Genomic DNA, 22,280 nt, shown 5'->3' on the forward strand with positions numbered 1-22,280 from the left:
TCTAAGAAAAACAAACTGATAATTACACAGTACCACCCTAGAGACAAAAAAACTGAAAGCAAGAGCATCTACAAACATTTAAATGAAAACTGTTTAGACTGAATAGCCTGTTGTTTGATCACAAGAGCCCTATTGGGTCCCACAGGAAGGTGTGGACATTTAGAAGAGATCGGATCTGGCATGCAGTGCCTGGCTGAACGTCTGTCCTCTCCCCGGGCATCACACACTCCTGCGAGCTTTGGCATATGGCAGAGCGAAAATTGGCAGCATTACTTCCTCTTTTCCAGTGCTGCTCTCCACAATAAGGTCATTTTCATAGCACCTCTTTGATTATCACCCCATCACCAGCACTCGAAGGACAGAAACAAGCCATTTCGCCAACTCCCGACTTGCTTGAATGAGAATTGCTGAGCATAAGGAACCTAAGAGTGATAGCTGGCTAAAATCTCAAGCCACATGGTGCTGCTGCAGCCGGAATGAGCAACTTTGCCCAACATATAAGACAGATTTCCAGGTGACACAGTGAGAGATTTCACCTTGACACAGGGCTTAGTGTGAAAAGAAGCGCCTTTGGATTCCATGCACTTTTGCACTTGGCAGTGCATGCTAGCTATTTCTAGAAAATTATTTTTGTCAGTGCACCCATTGAACTACTGTACACGACTGTGTATGTGAAGAAATTCATTTCAATCCGTTATACTCATGCCAACTATTATGTGGGATAAATAATCAGTGTATTTGTTTGGATGAAGACCAAGACATTGAAGGCCAGTTTCTACAACCTAGTACGAGCACAATAAATTTAACACTTGCATACAGTTACGCAGTAAAAAACTCTAATTTGCACAATGCATTAATAGCCATTTCTAGTCATCCAGACTGTAGAGTCGATAGCTCTATAAAACTTTATTCTTTTTTTATTTGCATTGCTATATATACATTTCCACTTAAGGGCAGGGGTCAGCATGGGCACTTTGACCAGTCTACTGCAAGCTGAGATGCATTGTGTGTTCCGACATGTCAAGTCAAGTCAAAAAGCTTTTATTGTCATTTCAACCATATAGCTCTTGCAGTACACAGTGAAATGAGACAACAGAACAAAAACAAACAAAACATACAAGACCATACACAAAAGACAATATACAAAAGTATCACTGACCAGTGTAAATAGTGTGTGTTCTAGAAATACTGGAATTGTAATGTATTGTGCAAAACAGCAATTGTACTGAAATGTGAAAGGCAGCATGTGCAAAGAGCAGACAGCATGTGCAGCATGTGCACCTTTCTATCAGAGCCAGAATTCAGTTGTTCAGCAATTTGTGCTCTATTACTGTAGCTCTTCTGTGGGATCAGACCAGACTGACTAACCTTCGCACCTCATGCACATCGATGAGGCTTGGGCACCTTCAACCCTTTGCCAGTTATTCTTCCTTCGACCACTTTAGGTAGGTATTGACCACTGCATACCTGGAACACCCCACAAGACCTGCTGTTGGAAATGCCCTGACCCCGTCATCTAGCATTTACAATTTGGTCGTAGTCAAAGGTTGTTCAAATCCTTATAGTAGTAATCTTTCTAGTTAATGTGATTGTTACTATTATTGTTTATTACATTACAATATTATGGCTTTTTTTTTTTTTAATAAAAAGCAAACTCAGCCTGCTTAGATCAATAACTAAAAAGGAAATTACAAGCAGTCAAGAAATTGGATAATAAACTGTTCTTGGTGAGATCCAAGCACTGCACAACAGGTTTTTTTAAGTCTAATTATTTATGCAAAAGTTGGAAAGCTGAAAGCAAGACGAATAAAAAACTATACTTGTGTATACTGTGGACTGCCAAAAACAACAAATCACTGGATAAACCAGACAAGGCACCGAAGGCCCAGATGACTAGTGTTTCCATATAGTTCCAGAGACTTACCAATAAGTTTAGCCCAAGTCCTCACTTACTAACAAGCACATGCATGATATTAGCTCAGGAAAACTGTAATGGAACATTTGCCCATTGACCTAAAGAGCCGCTCTATTTAAAAACACAAGGTGTCTGAACAGATACACCTAGTCGGGAATCAAAAATGTATGAGGTATTGTTAGAGTGACACCAGGGTTTCAGCTGATCTTTCTAGTTAAAGGTCACTGGCTGGGGCAACTGGAGATCAAAAGACCAGGAAATTCAGTGTTTGCATGAGAGTGGCATCTCCAACCTTTACAGTATCTTCAATTCTAAATGTCTGTTGGACCTTCAGTGGAATTTCCAGTGGTAATGTGAAGTTATTTACATATTAAGAGGCAACTGTAGAATATTGGTTAAAGTTAGACATTAATAACTTGACTGTTGAAAGCTGAACACTAGATCTAAAAGAGAGCCACTGCCAAGAAGCCCGCTTATCTCTTTGCCTGTACTGTTAGACAGAAAAGCACTGCCTTACCTGATAGAGATCTGCAGAACTATTTAATTATATACAGTATGTAAATTACATTGGACAGCAAGGAAACTATCTGGAATAGTAGTATTTTAGTATTTAGTATTTCACCCATATGAGGATGGGTTCCCCTTGAGTCTGGTTCCTCTCAAGGTTTCTTCCTCTACCAATCTAAGGGAGTTTTTCCTTGCCACTGTTGCCTGAGCCCTCAGACTTGCTCATTGGGGACAAATACACATACACACACATACATACATACATACACACTGTGAACTGTATATATCTTGAATTTTTATTATATTAATTCTTTATACTTCTCCTTATGTTTATCTTTTGTTTTATGTTTATGTTCTGTAAAGCTGCTTTGTGACAATGTCCATTGTAAAAAGCGCTATACAAATAAACTTGAATTGAATTGAATTGAATTAAGGGCAACTGGAATACAGTTAGAGGTCTGTAAGATACAGAGATTTCACTTGCCATCGTCTATGACAGGGTGTCCAATTCCATCTGCAAAGAGCCAATGTGGTTAGGGATTTTCATTCCAACAAAGCAGGAGCCACACCTGCTAGCTAGTTGAAGGCCAAGATGAACAGATTAAACAGGTGGAATAAGGCGTAGCTCCTGCTTGGTTGGAATGCAAACCTGCAAATCTCTGATCTTTGAGAGACTGTATGGACATGTGTGGTCAACTGTTAAGTTTCTTAACATTAACTATTCATTAGGATTGTTTTTCTTGTTTTATTTTTATTTGATTCAATGATGCTAGCAATTCATTTTCCAAATTGAAGACTATACTCAAAGTTCTTCATACTGTAGCTTTTTAAATTGTAAATAATTTCTCTGTATTGAAATGTTCTCTTGTGATTTGGGATTATCTGCTATTATCTGCATTTTTACAAAAGACTTATCTTACCCAACTTCATATTAACTGGACTAGGAAGCTCTGACAACCTTACAAATTACATTACATTACAATTGTCACTTTTATTGTATACTTATCACTTTAATTGCACACTTGCACTAGAATCGAAAAGGTTTGAAACTGAATACGGGATCTCTTTCATTGTAAACTGTTTTTTGGTACTATTTGTTTTTACTTTTTATTGTACTCTTTATTTTTTCTGATATTTTAAATTTGTATGTACTTTTGATCGCAATTTTAATGTTTGTTGCCCTTCAACCCCTTTGTTCTTGTGAGGTAAACACAAAGTAAGAATTTTATTGTATCTACAGTAGGTGCATATGACAAAGATCTTGAATCCGTTAGAATCTGTCAAAAAAGCTTAACAGCTTTCAATTTTCTACTGTTTTTTCTAATTTTCTAAAAAAAAGTCAAGTACATGCGGAAGTGATGAGCAGCTAGCTGGAATGTAAATTCTTCAGTAGTTGGCTGTTTAAGGACAATTTTTCAAACACTAATTATTTAATTGCTTTAATTGCCAGTTGTGTTGTATGATTTAGACATTCTGTCGACATAAGTTAACAACTGCATTAAAGTCTCCACCATGTATAATTGGCAAATCAAAAGAGATAGAAAGATGCAGGCAGAAAGTATGGAATAAGGATGAGTCAACATTGTTTGGCTAATTGATGTCTGCATTGGTTATAGCGCTGTTGGAGATATTTATTTTAATGAATTGGCCTTCAGGGCCTGTGTCATTGGTATTGTGTAGGAATTAGATTGTTTCATTTATTATGACAGATACACCTCTTTGTTTGGCATTATAATAGGGGACAGCAAATGGGGTATAAATGGAGCACAGGCTATTGGGTGAGCAGGACCTGAGAGCAGGCCATATGTACTGATTACATAAAGTCACATTAAAACATTTAAGACTCGGAATCTCTCTAAGGAGGAAGCCAAAAAGCTTTTGCTGACTGCAGCCTGAATTAAGCATGCAGCTGATATGATATGAATATCAAAGTATTCTTTTTGTGTTTTTTTTTTTTTTCAAAGCTTTCTCATCTCTCTGTTTCTCACCAGAGATGTGTTATGTAAGTCTTTCTATCCTGCTGCGAGGGCGACTCAGAAAGATCTGCTTTCGAGCTTCTATACTGCCTCAATCCAAGGGAATTATACAAAGGGCACAAGGTATACAGTAGATCGTCTGATCATCTCGAAGCTACAGTTAATGTCTTTTTTAAGTGGCTAAAATGTATTCTGTACTACAGCCGAGTCTATGGATCAAAGCTTTCGAGATTTGAGTCCAGATGCACAAACGGAGCGAGAGATAAACGAATAAAGAACACACAAGAGATCAGATCAGACATGTGATCTCTTAATGAACCAGTATCACAAAAGTTACATTATGAAGGAAAAAAATCAAAGGGTAATCTGAAACATGAAACCACCGAACAGATAAAAAAAAACCCTCTGTTGTAACAAACCTCAGTCTCCCATGACAAAATATGCAACTCTAAATTGCAAAGCAGATGGCTGGAAAGCGATGATTCCAATTAGCACTGTCTGGTGTGAGGGCTGCCATGTGCCGGACATCTCCCATGTTAACAAGACTTTCTGTGTGTGTGGAGCAAGAGATACAAGCGATTCTACATTTTACTGCTTGAAGCTTTTTCTAATTCAGAGCACATTCGTTTTGACTTTCGAACGCGATTCTGAGACGGATTAATTAATGCGCGGCTTCATTTGCAATACATCAAGGGACAGCGGTTCAAATGATCTCATTTTAGCGTTAGTGTTTGTGCCTGCAGGAATTCAACCAGTTTTGACTTATTAAGAGAGTATTAAAAAGTCCAGCTGGGAGTTTGAACACTGCACAATGTGTATTTTTCTTATCAGGCCACAATGTATGAGACCTTCAAGTGAAATATTATTTTCTAATTTCTATAATCACAAAATTTTAGAACTGGATACTTATATAAGTTATATATTATAAGTTCTATAATATAAGTTAAGCATATACAAATATTTGTGATATTTTCACATCATTGTTATTGTCTTTCTTTTAATCAGAGCTTGCAAGTTGATCACAATATTACATGCTGTATTTTGAAAGAAATTCTGTGCTTTCATGCTCAAGTTGACAGAGCCTTCTACGAGGAGGTTTTCACCAAATTCATTTGGTTCAAAACCAAAAAGTCGATACTGTCAGACTGACTGAGAGCATGAATCCATCTTTATACACCATCTGGTCTACCATATAGACATATCAGATGCCTCCTGGTGACAACCCTGCAGCTCTCTCAGTCGACCTTGGCTCAAACACGTACAGCATAATGTACAACTCCATAAACTCACTGCAATGGACCGAAGTGAGTTAAAATGGAAGTGAATAATCCTACATTTATTGTATATTTGGTCTATCATTTAGGTTTATATTCTTTATTTTTATCGTTTCATTTTACAAAAATAAACAGTAAAACAATTCACGTTAATCAATTGCAATTTCCAGTAATGATTGGATGAATGAGTTAAATCGCAACAAAAATGTTTTAAGTTAAAAAAAAAAATTGTAGCAGCTGAAACTCAGAAATTAAAATTCTAGTGTTATTGCATCATACAATGTAACAGCCAATCATGTTCGAATATGCAAATACAGAACATGCAGCATAAGGAATGGGATAAGGTGCACAGGCTAGAAGACATCCCCATGTGTATAATGAATCTGGATTTCTAGATAAAGTTATAGGTGCATTTGTGCCTTTTATTTCTGAGTATTTTTACTAACATTACTTTAATGAATTCATTTATCATTGTCATCAGAACATGTATTGGTTTGATTTTAAGACACTTTGCAGAACAGATGTGGATCTTACCAGAATTTTGCTAGTATAAGCACTGTTGATGGCTATTGCGTTGACCAGATAGTCAAGAGTTTTTGCTGGGATTAAACTCGGGTCTGGGATGGTTTTATAATGAACGTCGGCGACGTACAGCTGCACCGCTGTCATCCTGTTAGTGGTCAATGTGCCTGTTTTATCCGAACAGATTGCAGTGGCATTGCCCATGGTCTCGCAGGCATCCAGATGGCGTACCAAGTTATTATCCTTCATCATTTTCTACAAACAAAAGTGCAATGGCACATCGATTAAAATCCAAGGAACAAAAGCAACATGCATTTTCTCATGCTACATAAATTTATAATCTGCAAATAATCCCCACATCCCCCATGTATATTGAGGAAAATCTGTAAACAAATGCATGTCATACCTTGACAGAGTAGGCCAAAGAGATCGTAACAGCCAGGGGAAGGCCTTCAGGAACAGCAACCACAAGCACTGTGACACCAATGATGAAGAATTTCACAAAATACTGAATGTAAATAGGAGTGCACTCGGGAAGCCAAGGCCTCTTCTGGAGCACAAAGTTGTCAATGGCAAAGTAGAGCACCAGGATGATGACCGTGATGGCAGACATCACCAAACCTGAAGAAGCAACAAGTTGTGTACTGTGTGAATATTAGTAGCTACAACTGGAGCTTACAAATTAAGTGTCTATGTACGTAAGTCCCAAAATAAAGACAATAAGATCAATATCCGTTGTTAGGAGATGACATCCGTGTTTTAGGGGTGTTTGTATATTAAATGCAGCGTAGAAAACTGCAACAAATAAAATGAATTGAATATTTAGGTGTATTATGTAATAGCTGTATTATGTAATACTAACTGGTTGCTGGTGAAATATTAGCTTTATAAAAATATTTCAATTTATGATATAAATTCCACATTTTAAATGAACCCCTTTAACCACTTTTAGAGCCCACCGTGGTGTTAAGTGGGTCGCTAAAAAAAGAAGCGACTCAATTCATTGTATCTGTAAGACAGGAAAGGCACCTGCTTTGCCAATCTGCACAGCCAGCTTTGTCAGCTTGCCCTGTAGAACAGACTTCTCTTTTTTTGACACGTTGGATTTTTTTTTCTCCTTGTCATCAGCTTCTCCGCCCTCGGCACTTTTCAGCGGCTGCATCTCCATCGCCGCTGCTCCGTCCTGCTTCTTCACTGTAATAATCAGAGAGGATGAAACATCACTGCGAAGGTCAGACTGATCTCAGAAGCGCTGAGTCACAGCTTTCCCGATTATTAGAACCAGCGCATGCTGCTTACTGCAGCCACTTACAGGCAGCATGTACCAGACTTTAATAAGTAATGTAGACCATGATTCAAAGAGTCACCCATTTTTCATTCTTGTCGGAATGAAAAAAAAAAACGATTTCAATTAAAATAATACAATCAGAACTTACAGGTACAGCTGATATCCTTTTTTGATTAATTTGATAAATTAATAAAGAGTGGATTTAATTGCATGAAACTGAAGCACCGATTTTAATTTCAATGAAAGGAACACGATCGTTCTTTCAATTTTAATTTTAAAGCAAATTAATAAGCAAAACTGTTTAATGAAGAAAAGAAAAGTTTACCCAGTTCTCCCATGTGGTTATTCAGCCAAGGCACGTTTTATTTTATCTTATGATTGTTTCTTAAGTTTTACTCTTTAACTATGAGGAAAATGTATCTAATGAAAGTCTATCTTTCCCAAAAGATTTACACACACTCCATAATCACTCCAAAGGCAAAAACATGACTTGATTAAGTATAAATAGAGACGGTGAACGTTGTATTCATTTGTTTTGTCACCAATCCATTTCATTGAAGAATATATAACATAGTCAATATCTGTAGTAATATAGATAATGCTCATATAGGCTACATTGCCAGGCAATACAAGAAACAACTTTTAATATAACTTGACACTGATAGCTCAAAATGAGATTAGAAAACTTGAAAGATTAAGAAAGGGGCTTCTGAAAGCAGGAAGCAAAATTCACAAGCTAACTTCATTGGAGTACAGATACGCATCAGTCAAAACAAAACAAACAAACTGAATGTCAGTCAGTCTTCAAAAGGTAAACACGATATGGGTTATCAACCATCCTAACTTTATAATACACTCTTTGAAAGTGTGAGAAAGTGTTTGCAAACTCAGTTAATATACACTGTATGGCCAAAAGTATGTGAACACCTCATAATCACACCCATATGTACTTGTTGAACGTCCCATTCCATATCAAGTCATTGTTTGCTGTTATAAGGCGTCCAAATACATTTGTAGCATGGCGGTGTGGAGCAGTAGTGAGTTCAGAGACTCAGTGTTTCAATTCATGCCAAACGGTTGAGATCAGGGTGCAGGACACTCAAGATTTTCCGCTTCAGCTTTGTCAATCCATGTCTTTATAGTTTCTCTTAGTTCCACTGAACTGAAATCTTAATGCTCAAGCATTAAAATATATTCTAGACAATTCTGTGTCTTCAACATTGTGGCAACAGCCTTCAGAAGACCCACGTTCATCTGTGATCATCAGGTGTCCACAAACATTTGCCTGTATAGTATAAATAAACTCTCTGAGGTTAATATTTACACTACTTACATAATGTACTTAATGTACAGTACATTTTCCTCTGACCGCGTATGCCACTGTAAAGCATCTCTATATTAAAGTATATAAGAAAAATGTGCTGGAGTTTCAGAAAAATCAAAAGAAAAGTATGTACGAGCTTTCTAGACAAAATGTCTCTACAACTGTCTTGCACTTGACATGGATGGTCTACGCTTGGCATTGATTTTGCTTCATAAAGCAATAATTCAACTAAAAAAGAAATGCAGTATAATTTCTGTAAACATTTCTTTACTTGTAATGTAGTCAGTCATCCAAGACCTACTGTATTTGGTGTCTGAAATGTGCATCTTTAGTTTTTTACTAGTTCGACAGAGTTCTGTACTAGAATAATCGTATGCCTAAATAATTTCCATATCAACTCTCCACAAAAAGCAATGTCTCACACTGGTTCCATAAATTATCTGTATAAAATAATCATAAACATGTTGCTGTTGTACTTCAGCTGCTCTATGTTCCAGGTCGCCATAGCGGTTGAACCGATCCGCACATTTTGAGTTTGGCACAGGTTTTACGTCGGATATGTTTCCTGACACAACTCTCCCATTTTGTACAGGTTTTGGGGGATGTGGTAGCTCAGTGGGTAAGGTGTTGGACTATTGATTGAAAGGTTGCAAGTTTAAATCCCAGGTCCACCAAACTGTCACCGCTGGGCCCCTGAGCAAGGCCCTTAACCTTCAATTTCTCAGTTGAATAAAATGAGATAAAATGTAAATCACTCTGGATAAGGTCTGCCAAAATGCTATGAATGGCTTTGGAACAAGCGCTGGACCACGAATTAACCCCTTGCTGGTGGGGTCGGTTTTCTGTCCATGAATCAATCCTGGACCATGATGGTGAGAGTGCTTCTGGACCACCAGGCACAAAAACTAACAAAAATTAATATACAAAACTGATTGTGGGTGGCACGGTGACTTAGTAGTTAGCACGTTCGCCTCACACCTCCAGGGTTGGGGGTTCGATTCCCGCCTCCACCTTGTGTGTGTGGAGTTTGCATGTTCTCCCCGTGCCTCGGGGGTTTCCTCCGGGTACTCCGGTTTCCTCCCCCGGTCCAAAGACATGCATGGTAGGTTGATTGGCATCTCTGGAAAATTGTCCGTAGTGTGTGAGTGTGCCCTGCGATGGGTTGGCACTCCGTTCAGGGTGTATCCTGCCTTGATGCCCGATGACGCCTGAGGCTCCCCGTGACCCGAGGTAGTTCGGATAAACGGTGGAAAATGAATGAATGAATGAAAACTGATTGTAAATATTGTCAATATAATTATCTGAAGAAAGTCTAGGGATATGGAAGAAGCTTTTATAAGTAAGAGAATGCTAGTTTCAATTATAAATCTAGTAGCTATATGAATCTCTTACTTTTTGCTTTATGCCTTTGTATCACCAGCGTAGAACTAAAACAAACTTCAGAGACCAAACATATATTGGTTTTAATGAGTATGTAAGTATAAATGTGTGAATTTGTAATAAATTACTTATACTGTTTTTCGCAAATGCCTCCGTGCTTTACTTTGGATAAAAGCATCTGGCAAGTGAACAAATGTGAATGTAAATATGTCAAAGTGTCCTGATGGCAATCATAAAGAAGGTTATTTAAGCATAAACTTTATTTTCATGACTCCACTAAAAAGAACTGTAAATATTCCATACATTATTTAGTTATCCTTATATACAAATGTTTTATTTCTCCTTCTTAGTACCTATTTATACAGACACCTTCTTGAACGCTCAGACAGATATCGATTCCATTCGGATGGATATTATTTCCACTACCGTCGTCTCAGAAGCATGAAATATGCCTTGTACATTATAGTACTTTATAACTAAAGAGAGAGAGAGAAAGCTCTAGAATAAATCCAGTTTCAGACCGAGTGAGACAGAAGAACTGATCACTGAGATAATCAAGCGATCTTGGCACACTCTGAAGAAGCAGCAGACAGAATGAGTAGCGACAACACTGAAAACACACATCTGGTTAATGGGTGGCAACAACAGTGGCAGTGGGTGGGGATAAAAAAGAGGAAATAAACCAGTTTGTGAGAGGAGCTCAAAGTGAAAATAGGTTACCTTTGGTCTGGTTGTTCTCCATATTTCCATCCTGCATTTTACCTACGATGGAGACATACGAGACACGGAACAAAAATAATACAGAGCAGACAATAAAACATCCATCACAGGGACGCAACAGTGAAATCAAAAATAAAAAAGGAAGACAGAAGATGAACATTTCGTCAACATCTCAGTGACAGTAACATACATAACACACAGTTGTATCATTATGATGTATTGACGGTTTTTTACGTGATGGATCTGCCAACTGATGTTTAAAATAACATAAAAATATTCAAAGTGCCAAAATTAAAAGCACCAACTGTTCTGGTTTAGGGCTAAATGTTGGTGCGCATTTGGTTTTCTTTTGCAGAAAATGTCTTATAGTACTTTTTCACCGACATGGAGCCACTGTCTGATCCAAAACCAACCAATCTCCATTGACAATAAATAAATAAATGAATAAAAAAAATGTAAAATTTGGTCCTGTCTGATGTTATAGACCCTGTTCCACTGGCTGAAATCGCCCACATGGTGGACTACACTGCTTACAGAAAGGTCATGTGGAGTCACATAGCGGTCATATACACGTCTATACAGCGGCCATATCTATTGATAAACATGCGGTTGACCAAATATGATCAATTACCATCACGTTATCTGTCTAATCTATAAACCAGCAGTCTGAGAAATAAACAATTTACTGGCAACTGATAAAAGGTTAAAAAGTTGGTCATATAAGCAATAATTCCTTTGAGCAGTTAGACACTAGAATAAAACCAATGTCTGGGTAGTATAAATAGTTGTCAGTTTATTATTTTCTAGATCAATAAATACATTGAGCAGTGTGAATGTCTAAAGCGCAATCCTGTCACAAGAAAGTCCGAATTTATATCCAGACACAACTACATTGTCAGTACTCAAAGATCACATAATAAACCAAGCGCTCAGGACGGAGAGGCCAATCATCTCATCCTGTCAATTAGAGTGACGCTATGGAAACTATTAGTTCTAATATCCAGAATAAGGCAGTTCAGCATTGAGAGGTAATAGAGGTGGAAAAGTGTTATTAGGTATAATAATCTACTGTATGAACAGTAACTATCAGTTCCACACAGTGTTCCACTGTATAATATATATTTCTGTTCGTCAGACTTTATTAAAAAAACCTCTGGAATTGGCTGACCTGGCTCTGTGTCGGTGAAAAGGGAAATATGTACAGGTACTCATCTAAAAATACAGGGATAATTTCAGGTTCTCAAATTTTCAGTGGCAGAGAAAATGATTTTTTTTTTTTTTTTTTTTTTGAGTTTAAGATTTAATAACTTCTTTGTTTTGTTTTTTTTTGCCACAGAATATCTGAATTTTGTCTTAAAATGAGAGCTTGTATGTACTAAAATAATAGAAATTACATGTTTATCTTATTTCTGATTTTCCATTAAACATGGACATGTACTGTTCCATTATGATCACTGCACAGGAAAAGCTTTTCAGATATTCCATGGACATATAAAACACGTAAACATTACAACCATGAGGGACAGAGCAACAGTACACAACCACACAGGACATGCAGGAGAGACGGACAAGAAGATGGCCATGCAACACCACGAGTGGAGGAAGACTAAACACTAAAAATGTTCAGGAACGGAAGAGGAAATTAAGATTGGACAAACCAAAACAAATTTAATCTTACAGTAAGTACTAACAGCCCTGAATCTAAGTTATTTCACTTGGCTCGCTCTTGTATGAATGTGTCTCAAATGTTAGTCATATCTACTGTACTTCCTACTCTCATTACAACGTCTGCCATTTTATGAAGCATCCCAATTTAAGAACGCTCATTCAGTGGATGTACTACCCATAATGCACTGTGAGCATATATTAAATGCATTGCTTAGAAATGGCATGGGCGAAAAATATACCATAAATGATTGCGTACAGCAATGATTGCGTACATTCTTAATGGAAGTTTTGGTTCAGTAGCAAAGGTTCCAGCTGACAGCTTTTTGGCATCTGCTCAAGACTGGACATGACACAACTGGGGGAAGTAGAGGTACTGGTACTGGTACTGGCTTTAAATGATGAGGTGTGAGTTCTCTGTCACACTACATGTGAGATCGTATAAACAAGCAACTTGGATGGGTTTCTGCTTTATCTTGTAAACTTGACAGTTATAAGGTACAAGCTTGAATTTTACATATTAAACATAAGTACTTCAGTTTTTTTGGTTATAAACGATGACGACTTCAATGAGATATTTATTGTGTTGCTTCTGTCCTTATAAATTTATTCTTTCATATACTCTCAAGTTAAAACAGAGTTTTCACTGTAAACTACAGAAAAAACAAAACTTAGAATCCAAATTTCTGTTGGCTTCTGACCTATTTGTCCTTCCATTCTTTTAAGCCTTTTAATGCCAATGGAATTCTAATACCTGGATCAGATTAAACCCCACATTGCAGAATGGTCATATATCATGACACATGATGTTTTATACGTACTATATGTACTATATAGTATTAACCATACTGACAAAAACATTCGGAAAAGGTACCATGATAAAAATACTGATATTATTCACTGCTACTGCAAGAAATAATAACAATCCAATTCCAGAATAATCATGATTCAGGCAATCAGTTAAACTTTACTGTATTTCTAACAGTAGATTACTGACAATGGCAGTAAACTAATCTCTTACAAATACCCTTTTTGCACTTTTTTCAGATTTGGCAGTGTGACAGGCAGTCTAGGTTTACAAGGCCAGAGATTAAGTTTATCTTCAACCTATCAAAAACATCATCATCTGACTTTTCCACCAAGTTCTTCTTCTTTTTTGCCTAATTTGCATCTGTTTATATATTGAGTACATTTTGTGTATTTGTAAATGAATATATATTTTTTGTGTATATTTTGCTTGTTTAGTTACATAAATTCAGGCAGCTAGATAGCTTAGTTAATGTCATTGTTATAAGTAGCTTATATTGGGTTCGATACTGTTGGGGTAAAGATCTTTCACAACAAAAATCTTTATCTTTATTAGTCATCTGATCTTTAAGAGGGAGGTGAATCAGACCTAAGCTATTTAAAAAACAGATATTTATATGTGTTATTATTTCTTGCTATTGCAATTACATTTTGTTAATAAATATTTTGCTTGTGTTTTTTTTTTTTTTTTTTTGATATATTTGATATATCGCATTGATCTGGTCTCTGATTCCCGACCTCGTAACTTTACACTCAGTCTTATTGTATTTCTGGTTAGATGCTAACTGCATATTATTTCCCCTGCACTTGTACATTTTGCAATGTCAATAAAGTTAAATCTAATCTATAGTCTAAGAAGAAGACAGTACTTTTTATTCAGTACCTCAGTGACAGGCAGTCGAGCTGACTCAGCATTTTGTGTTTGGTGAAAGCTAGGTGTCGGGGAGGGGCAGGAGAAACCTGCTGTTAAATGCTAGTCATTTTTACACCATTTTGTGTATGTGAACACTGATGTAAAAAAAAAACTGAGTCCATTTAGTGGGAAAAGCATAATTACTGAAAAAGCTGAATTGAGTGACTAAACTGCCTCATGAGTGACTAAACACGATGTAGTCAAGGACATGAGGTAACAATATCAGTTTTGATTTTAAGTTGTCTTCAGGCTCTGGCTATGTTGACCCACACTTGTCCCTCAGCAAATTCACCAAAGCTACATTTTCCATAGATAAATAAAATAAATAGCACTCTTCTAAGCAATGTAAGTCCTGTACCCACAAGTCTGCAGCTGATTCGACTCATCTATTGGAGAGAATCTGATTCATATTCAGCTTGCTGCCAGAGTTCCTCCTTTACTGGAATATTTGTATTCAGATATCTATCACTACACAACAAAGAAGAAGTATTACAAAGAAGGAACAAATGAAGGACGTCACAAACTCAGGACGGCATGCAGCAGGACGGCTGTCTGCAAAAGAGGTAAGTCGTGGGGAAAAAAGGAAAAAGAGGGAAAAGACAAATATAAGGATGAAGCCATAAAGGAGTGACAGACGTCTTCTCAACCTACCATTGACTAGGGTGGTATTACCAGGGGCATTTGCACCTGCAGCACCATCGGTGGCTATTGTTGCGATGGGGTGGGAGGAGGGATGGGTGTGGTCTAGCAAGTACCAAATGGGCAAAAAAAAAAAAAAACAATTAAATAAATAACAGTGAACAAAAATAACATGGTTAAGAGTGTCGTAACCACGATTTAGTACAGTTTTAATATGCAGCTTTCAAATGAATACAGAATGTAAAGCAGGGTCTTCAGTCTCATCTGAAAAAGAGCTATAGCTACTGGCTTGCATTCCAACCAAGTAGGAGTTTTAATCAGTTCATTTCTTCAATCATCAATTAGCTCCTTTTTGGCTGTAGTGGAAGCCTTCAACGGTATCTCTTTACAGATAAAGACTGAAGACTCCTGGTCCAAGGGAATGGCGTCATCAATGAGTAACACAACATAAGACACATCACATGGAACAGACACAAAACAAAACTAAAGCACATAACAATATAATGATCAATGGCACAGAAAAGTGAGGATTGACCAGATTTTAGAGACCAGAGAGTTGTCACCTTAGGAAACTTTACAATTTTTTGCCTATTTTTGTTGAAAAAAAAAAATTAAAGTACTTATCAAATACGCAATAATATACACCAGAAGTGATTTATGTTATTAAATGTCATCACCTGTTTTCTACATTACATGGTGTTATATAATCACATGTCATTGATTATAAGGACTTCATTAAACTTTAATCAAAAAGCATTTCTGGGTTTTAATAATGCTATAGTCACTATAGGTTAATAAAACTATAGTCAGCTCCAGAATTATTGGCACCCGTGGTAAAGGTGGGTCTTTGGGATTAATTAGCTTTAATCTCACACTGATAATAAAACAAAAGAAAAGAATTCAAATCTAATTGAAGTATGTTCAAACTAAGAACTTAAAAATTGTTTGATTTTTAAGAAAATCGTGTGTTTCACAACTAATGGTACCTTTAGAATTTCTTTTCTAATGAGTCTTTACAAACACTTAAATCTTTAGGCATGGCCTCCTGGTTCACTGGGTATTAAATATGATTTGACACAGAGGCCAAATTTCCTTAATCATTTTTTCAATTTACATCAACAAGATAAAATAATATACACATAAAATAAGGCAAACGTCTTTGAACCTTCATTAACAAGGAAATGCCTTTAAAAATATCTAAACATCAAATAATGCTCTTATACGATGTTGGGGCAAGAATTAGAAAAAACCTGAGCACAGGAACGTTACAGAGGAAAATCATTTTCCAAGGATCATGACAGAGAAGATCGTAGCATTCAGGTGTTGCAAAGTCTCCAAATCTATTAGCAACTCCCCCCATGTCGACAGTCTAACTGAAAGTCATGCCAGAAGATGCCATTTTCATACATCAAATCACCAAAAATAAAGTTTTATTACGAAACACTAAAGATATGGTGCAGGATCTGTGATGTGACGCTTCTTTTTCCTCCAAAGGCCCAGAGAATCTATTTGTTTCATTTTTTTAACCGACATCAAAGACTCTATAAATCTGGCAAGATGCTAACTAGATTCTAACTAGGTTGTGATCGGATAAAAAAAAAAATGTCGTAAAACCACTAAAAACCTGTGCAATGAGCTGAAGTGAAGAGTTTAAAAACAAAAGCTTGCAGGGGTGCCAATAATTTTGACACATGCATCAGCCATCATGGGACAAAACGTATTATCATAACAACTTCTTTTTGAATATTTCTGCCTCAAAAGAATATGCAAATTTATTCAAAACAAATTCAAGACATTTTTTTTTTATTTTAAACAGCTCTCAAACACCTGAACTATTTAATCTGTCGTTCACCAAATATGTGGTTGCAAACATGTTAAATGGCTTTTTCCAGAGTCAAATTTGGTGTAAACTCCAGAAACATGAGTAGTATGTTAATCAACAAATGGAAATAAAAACATACACAAAAAGCCAGTAATCCAGGGGCTCTAGAAAAATGGCATTTATGGCATTAAAAATTTTGTCAGAACTGGCTGCTGCCTTCAGAAAGTTAAAATTCTGAAAATAAGGAAATATTTAAGATAATGACCTTAAATATACATTCATGCTGACACACATTAACACTCCAGTCTCTAGATTTGAACTCTAATAGAATTTTGAGGTCAGGATCAAAAAGAAGCTTTCACATCACAAACTAAAGTATGAAAAAGATTAAAAATGTTGGACATGGAGAAACATCCAAAATCTCTCCAATCTTAGGAGACATTAGAGTAAAAGGATCAGTGCTGTTATTCTCCCCAGGTTTAGCTTAAAGTTTTTTGAAGAGGCAGCTCAAGGGTTAAGACGCTGGGTTATAGATCAGTAGGTTGAGGGTTTAAGCCTGAGATCCACCAAGCTGCTACTGTTGGGGCACTGAGCAATACCGTTAACCCTCTCTGCTTCATACAGTAGGTGATGAATCATGGCTGAGCATGCATTCTCTCCTAACAAGCTGAGATATGTGAAGAAAAGAATTTCACTATTTGGATATGCTCTAATGCACGTGACAAATCTAAAAGAGTCTTCTTCTTAATTGCCAGGAAATCTGTATATAGGCATTTAAATGAAACAGTAAAGGCTTCCCAAATATCTAAACCCATGTGCTATTCATGTTCAGTGATTTGTATAAAGGGTGCCAATAATTCTGTTGTTGACAGAACATACAGTATTTTAGAGCTACATATCTACAGCAGCACGGTTGTAGCATCTACAAGATTCACTTAGAAATCTGAAGCAACTTCTGGTGCCACTCAAAGAACCAGAGGCACAGATAAACCAAACTACTGTAATAAATCAAGTCCCTAAGTTGTAAGCTCTAAATATATTTTTATTAAGATTTGGTCAACCCATTGCTCAGCAGGTCTATGCAGGCATATGGATGGGATGCATCTGTGGACTTAAAAAGGTGCAGTAGGCAAGATTTTCTTTTTAAGTAAAGAATTGCTGTGATCGAAGCTGGGCTGAGGATGGGGGAAAGGGTATTAAAAGGATTAAAGGGAAACTTCTTCGTTCCTGGGGTAAAGTAGGGTCCAGGGGAAACAGAGTAATACTCTACCTGCTAGCTGTCGGCCATCTTCCATTGCCTGACCTGTGTTATAGTTTACAGAATGACAAGAACATAAGGCCTCACACTGGTACACAGCATTAGTAAATCACATTGGTCTACCGATCTTCAAAAGGTAGGATTTTTCACTATACATTACCACATGAGGTACAGTTTACAAAGAATAAAAAAAGACCTCACAGTGGCACTGCATTAGAAAAATTCCTGTACATTGATCATTTCATTTCTGGTCAGAAAAAAATACAAATTCACATTCACACTAGTCTGAATTGTAGTTACTGTTATACCCAGTCAGGTAAAAGTCATTAACATTGGTTTATCTTCTGAGCAGAGCAAAGAAGTCATTGTGTCTAAAAGGTTTGATCTCAAGATCTAGTGGATCTCAAATCAAAGCACTTTTGGGAGTTTTTTAGACCCAGGTTTGTTTTTGCACCCAGAGTTTAGTCAAACCTGGATGTAGTCCTGGGAATCAAACCCTGGTCCACACAAAACACATACATTTTGAGTATGAGAGTCACTTCAAGCGAACTTGGGTTTGGTGGAAGCGTGAGTGAAAGCGATTCGCTCCCAGAGCCAGGCAAATGAGCCACATAATGGCTTTAACTTCCTGTTTCCTACATGATGTATTAATATATTTTCATAATAGATTTAAAGGTAGGTGTAAATGTTCAGAAAGCTTGTATAATGAAGAACCTCCTTTGAAAAAGTTTCTTAAAGAAAAGTAAAAATCAGTTGTATAATTAATACATAAACTTTTAGGGTGCTTGTAAGTCTGTATACTTAGCATGAGGTTTTTGACTAACTTCGGCTGTAACAACCTAGTCACAAAGCTATTGTTTTAACACTTTAACCTAAAAAAAAAATGGTCTATTAGCTGGACATAACCTTCTGGATAATATACTTCTGCCTACTGGTTAGTGCTATTGGACTGTTAGAAAGTACTGACAACTTTTTAGCTTCATCTATCTAATGTGTTGGCAAAGCATCAGCCATTATAAGAAATATTCACTTGAACATATCAATCTTCTTCCAAAAAAGCTTAATAATTCACTCTGCATGTTAGATTGTTACTCTCGGTAGCTAGCAGGCTGTGTGTATTACCCATTGTGAGAAACTGCTGCTGATATAAATCATAATCTCACTTACATATCTAACATATGTTCAGTCCCTTATTTTCAGTTCTAGCATGAACTCTTTAACAATCTCCAGCTTTATCAATACCTACTTACGCTGTATAATGTTTCGCTTTGCAAGATCACCCACAATTCATTATGTTGTACATTTTGTAGACTTAATACAAACCTGGTACAGTATTTTCACTGGCATGAAATTGACTGCTGATTTTTTTTTTTGTTTTGCTTTACCCTTTGCGGTTCAGTGCTAAAACTGACCTTCTTATATTTTACTTGTAATGGTATTAATAAGAAACTTCACTTTGAATTCATTGTTGAAAGAAAAAAGACCACTGTAATTATTTAGTGAGCAGTGACATTTAGCTTGAAGACATGCAAAATTGGGTTACACAAAAACCCAAGGCAAAACAGAAACCAGAGGTTTTTTTTAGCCATGCGAGGAACATACTGTACCTTTTTTCTCTTTCTTCTCTTCCTCTTCTCCACCAGCTCCAAGCAGGGTAAAGATGATTCCGCTCTGAGAGTTCACTCCAACAGCCGAGACCACCATCCGACCCGAACCCTCCATCACATGAGTACCTGTGTTACCAGACAAACGTAGATATTAACAGTGTGAGTAATAATGCTATATTAACACGTACGCTAACAAGCAGCCACAAGGTGCCATTAGTTTGCTCTTGTAATTATTAGAAGTTCAGCTCCTGATAACTGACTTCTGCTAACTCTCAAATGTCACTTACACCTACTAGTCCAGCTGCCTGAAATTGTGTGAAATTAATATTTTAATATTTTCACACTGGTCATTTGCTGCACTTCAAATCCAAGTGTGATCGATCACTTGATCTATCTTCATCACAAACGTGTATGGAGATCACAAAACAAACCATATTTTTTTATTATTATTATTTTGTTGCTATTATGCACAATAAAGCATCTGACCTCTTCTATGTTCCCATACCACTTATCAAACATGTAATTGTGAAATGATGTCATCATCAGATAAAACAAATGCAAAGGTTATTTTACTTCCTTAACAATTGTGGACCTGAGTACGAGCTGCGTTTTCATTCACTGGACTCGTGCTACAGTTCCTGTGTAGCCTGTGTAGTCGATACCATGATGACCTTCCTGTTCTGCATGAGAGCATTACCATTTATACATTAGAACCATGGACTTCATGGAACCTTGGGACTAAACTGCTAGTGTGGAAGCCCCGTCTGAGTGTCTGCTACTTGGTTTGTTTTCAGTCTGCATACAATTCATTAACTAATCAGAAATCTGCTGATGGAGAAAAAAGCAAACAAATCTTTTCCAAGTGTGAGTAGAAATCATAAGATCACCTGAGCACTGAAAACACAGAGCTAGCACTCAAAAAGTGCAAGAAAATTATATAAATATCTCATTTCAAAGATTTTGTGTACTGTATGCATCCTCTGTTTATTTTCGGTCCAAATATCTAGAACACATGGCATTTCTGCAGTGCACAGCTCAGTGCTTTGGCTCAATTCGTGCCTCCTGGCTCAGTTTAACAGCTGGTATCTACAGGAAAATGCTGCCCACAACCCAATATACATGGCTTGTTTTGCAGTTGGGTCCCTTCAGGTTTGAATCGCTTTCTTGTTGCATTCTCTTTAAAGTGGACGGAGACCATCTCAATCTGGGTCCAAGGGAAAACACACCAAAGTCACTCTGATAAAGGAATTAACTTGTGGGACAGTAAATAATATGATGGAAATGTACTGTACAGTATGTAAGAGTTCATGTTTAACCTCAGCTTTTTGGTCAATGTTCTTGAGATGAAATGGATGTGGTCTAATACCTGACCAATCAGACCAATATGTACATATTAGCCACCTTATAAATATTATAATAATCTTCACTCTTCTTTAGCCACAAGAGCACTATCAAGGTCAGATACTTAAGCTTGGGTGATCATTAGGGTTGAGGTCAGAGCTTTGTGTTTCTTGGTCTTCCATTCCAACCTTGAAAAACCTCTGTGCTTTGTGCACAGGGTCATTGTCATGCTGGAAAATGTTTGGGGCTCTTAGTTCCAGTGAAGGCTAATCTTAATGCTGCAGAATACAAAGAACCTCTCGACAATTGTATGATTCAACCTTGAAGGAAACAGTTTGTAGATGAATCACATCTGGGTAGAAACATCAGGCTTGTGCTTACCTTTGCCTATATAGTCTATCAGTATTAAATTTTCATTAAAAATACATTTCAAGTATTATAATTGGCTAATCTTATCATAATTTACAATATTACCATACCAATACTTTTATCTGCACTTGTTCTTGTTTTCATACAAGACTTCATCGTAAGTCATTAAAGGTAACGCGAGCCCAAGGATAGTGTTGATTTTGTGTGACTATGATAGTCATGTTGTGCATTTTAAATTTTGTGCATTTTGTAAAAACAGAATGTGATATTATATTATCAAGCTTAAGCTATTCAGTAACATCAGGCACATGATATTAGACACAAGCTAATTAAAGAGTGAACCACATCATCAGTGCTTATTCAGGTGTAAAGAAAAACTCTGAAAAGCTTGTGGGAGTGTAAGGTCAATATTATACCATATTTAGTTTTTTGGATATTTCACTCATGCTTCTCACCAGAGAGGAGCATGGGATCTTTTTCAGCAGACTTCCGCACATGGTCCGATTCTCCCGTAAGAGAGCTCTCGTCGATTTTTAGATCGTTGCCTTGTATCAAGACTCCATCCGTGGGAAGTAGGTCACCTTGGAAAAGAAACATTAAGATCTGTGAGAATACAAATCCCTTTGTCCCTATTAAACACATTCATAATTCATTTGAAAACAATCTGTGAACCAACTTCAACATCATCCCAAGGCTACAAAACACTGGACAGATAAGTTCAATCATTATTGGGCAAATATATTTTCCACCACTGACTGTCCCTTAGTAATGAAAAAAAAATTAACCTCAATCTTGTCAGCAGAATTTGTGACTATATTCAAAAAATGGTAAAAAAAAAAAAAAAAACATCTCTTCTATGAACACTAAACTAACCCCTAACTCGTCCCCAACTCTAAAAAAAAACTAAATAAAAAATCTGTACTTACACTAGATGTTACTCTGTGCACTTTGGG

The 22,280-nt window shown here is 36.8% G+C and overlaps 1 protein-coding gene across 8 annotated transcripts in view; it reads right to left on the reverse strand.

The window, feature by feature from the left end:
* Positions 1-22,280, reverse strand: part of atp2b2 (ATPase plasma membrane Ca2+ transporting 2) — a 166,163-nt gene that overhangs the window by 23,416 nt on the left and 120,467 nt on the right. For 5 of the 8 annotated variants that reach the window (XM_060858710.1, XM_060858717.1, XM_060858711.1 and 2 more), the window contains exons 5-12: positions 21,783-21,908; positions 19,618-19,743; positions 18,023-18,055; positions 14,943-15,035; positions 10,907-10,948; positions 7,224-7,388; positions 6,601-6,815; positions 6,207-6,449 (exon numbers count right to left, since the gene is read on the reverse strand). In XM_060858710.1, the coding sequence (XP_060714693.1) occupies positions 6,207-6,449; positions 6,601-6,815; positions 7,224-7,388; positions 10,907-10,948; positions 14,943-15,035; positions 18,023-18,055; positions 19,618-19,743; positions 21,783-21,908 (1,043 nt within the window). The remainder of the gene's footprint in view (positions 1-6,206; positions 6,450-6,600; positions 6,816-7,223; positions 7,389-10,906; positions 10,949-14,942; positions 15,036-18,022; positions 18,056-19,617; positions 19,744-21,782; positions 21,909-22,280) is intronic. The other 3 variants (XM_060858714.1, XM_060858716.1, XM_060858712.1) reach the window with 2 other exon arrangements.

This window comes from Tachysurus vachellii, chromosome 22, assembly GCF_030014155.1.
Source record: "Tachysurus vachellii isolate PV-2020 chromosome 22, HZAU_Pvac_v1, whole genome shotgun sequence".
NCBI lineage: Eukaryota > Metazoa > Chordata > Actinopteri > Siluriformes > Bagridae > Tachysurus > Tachysurus vachellii.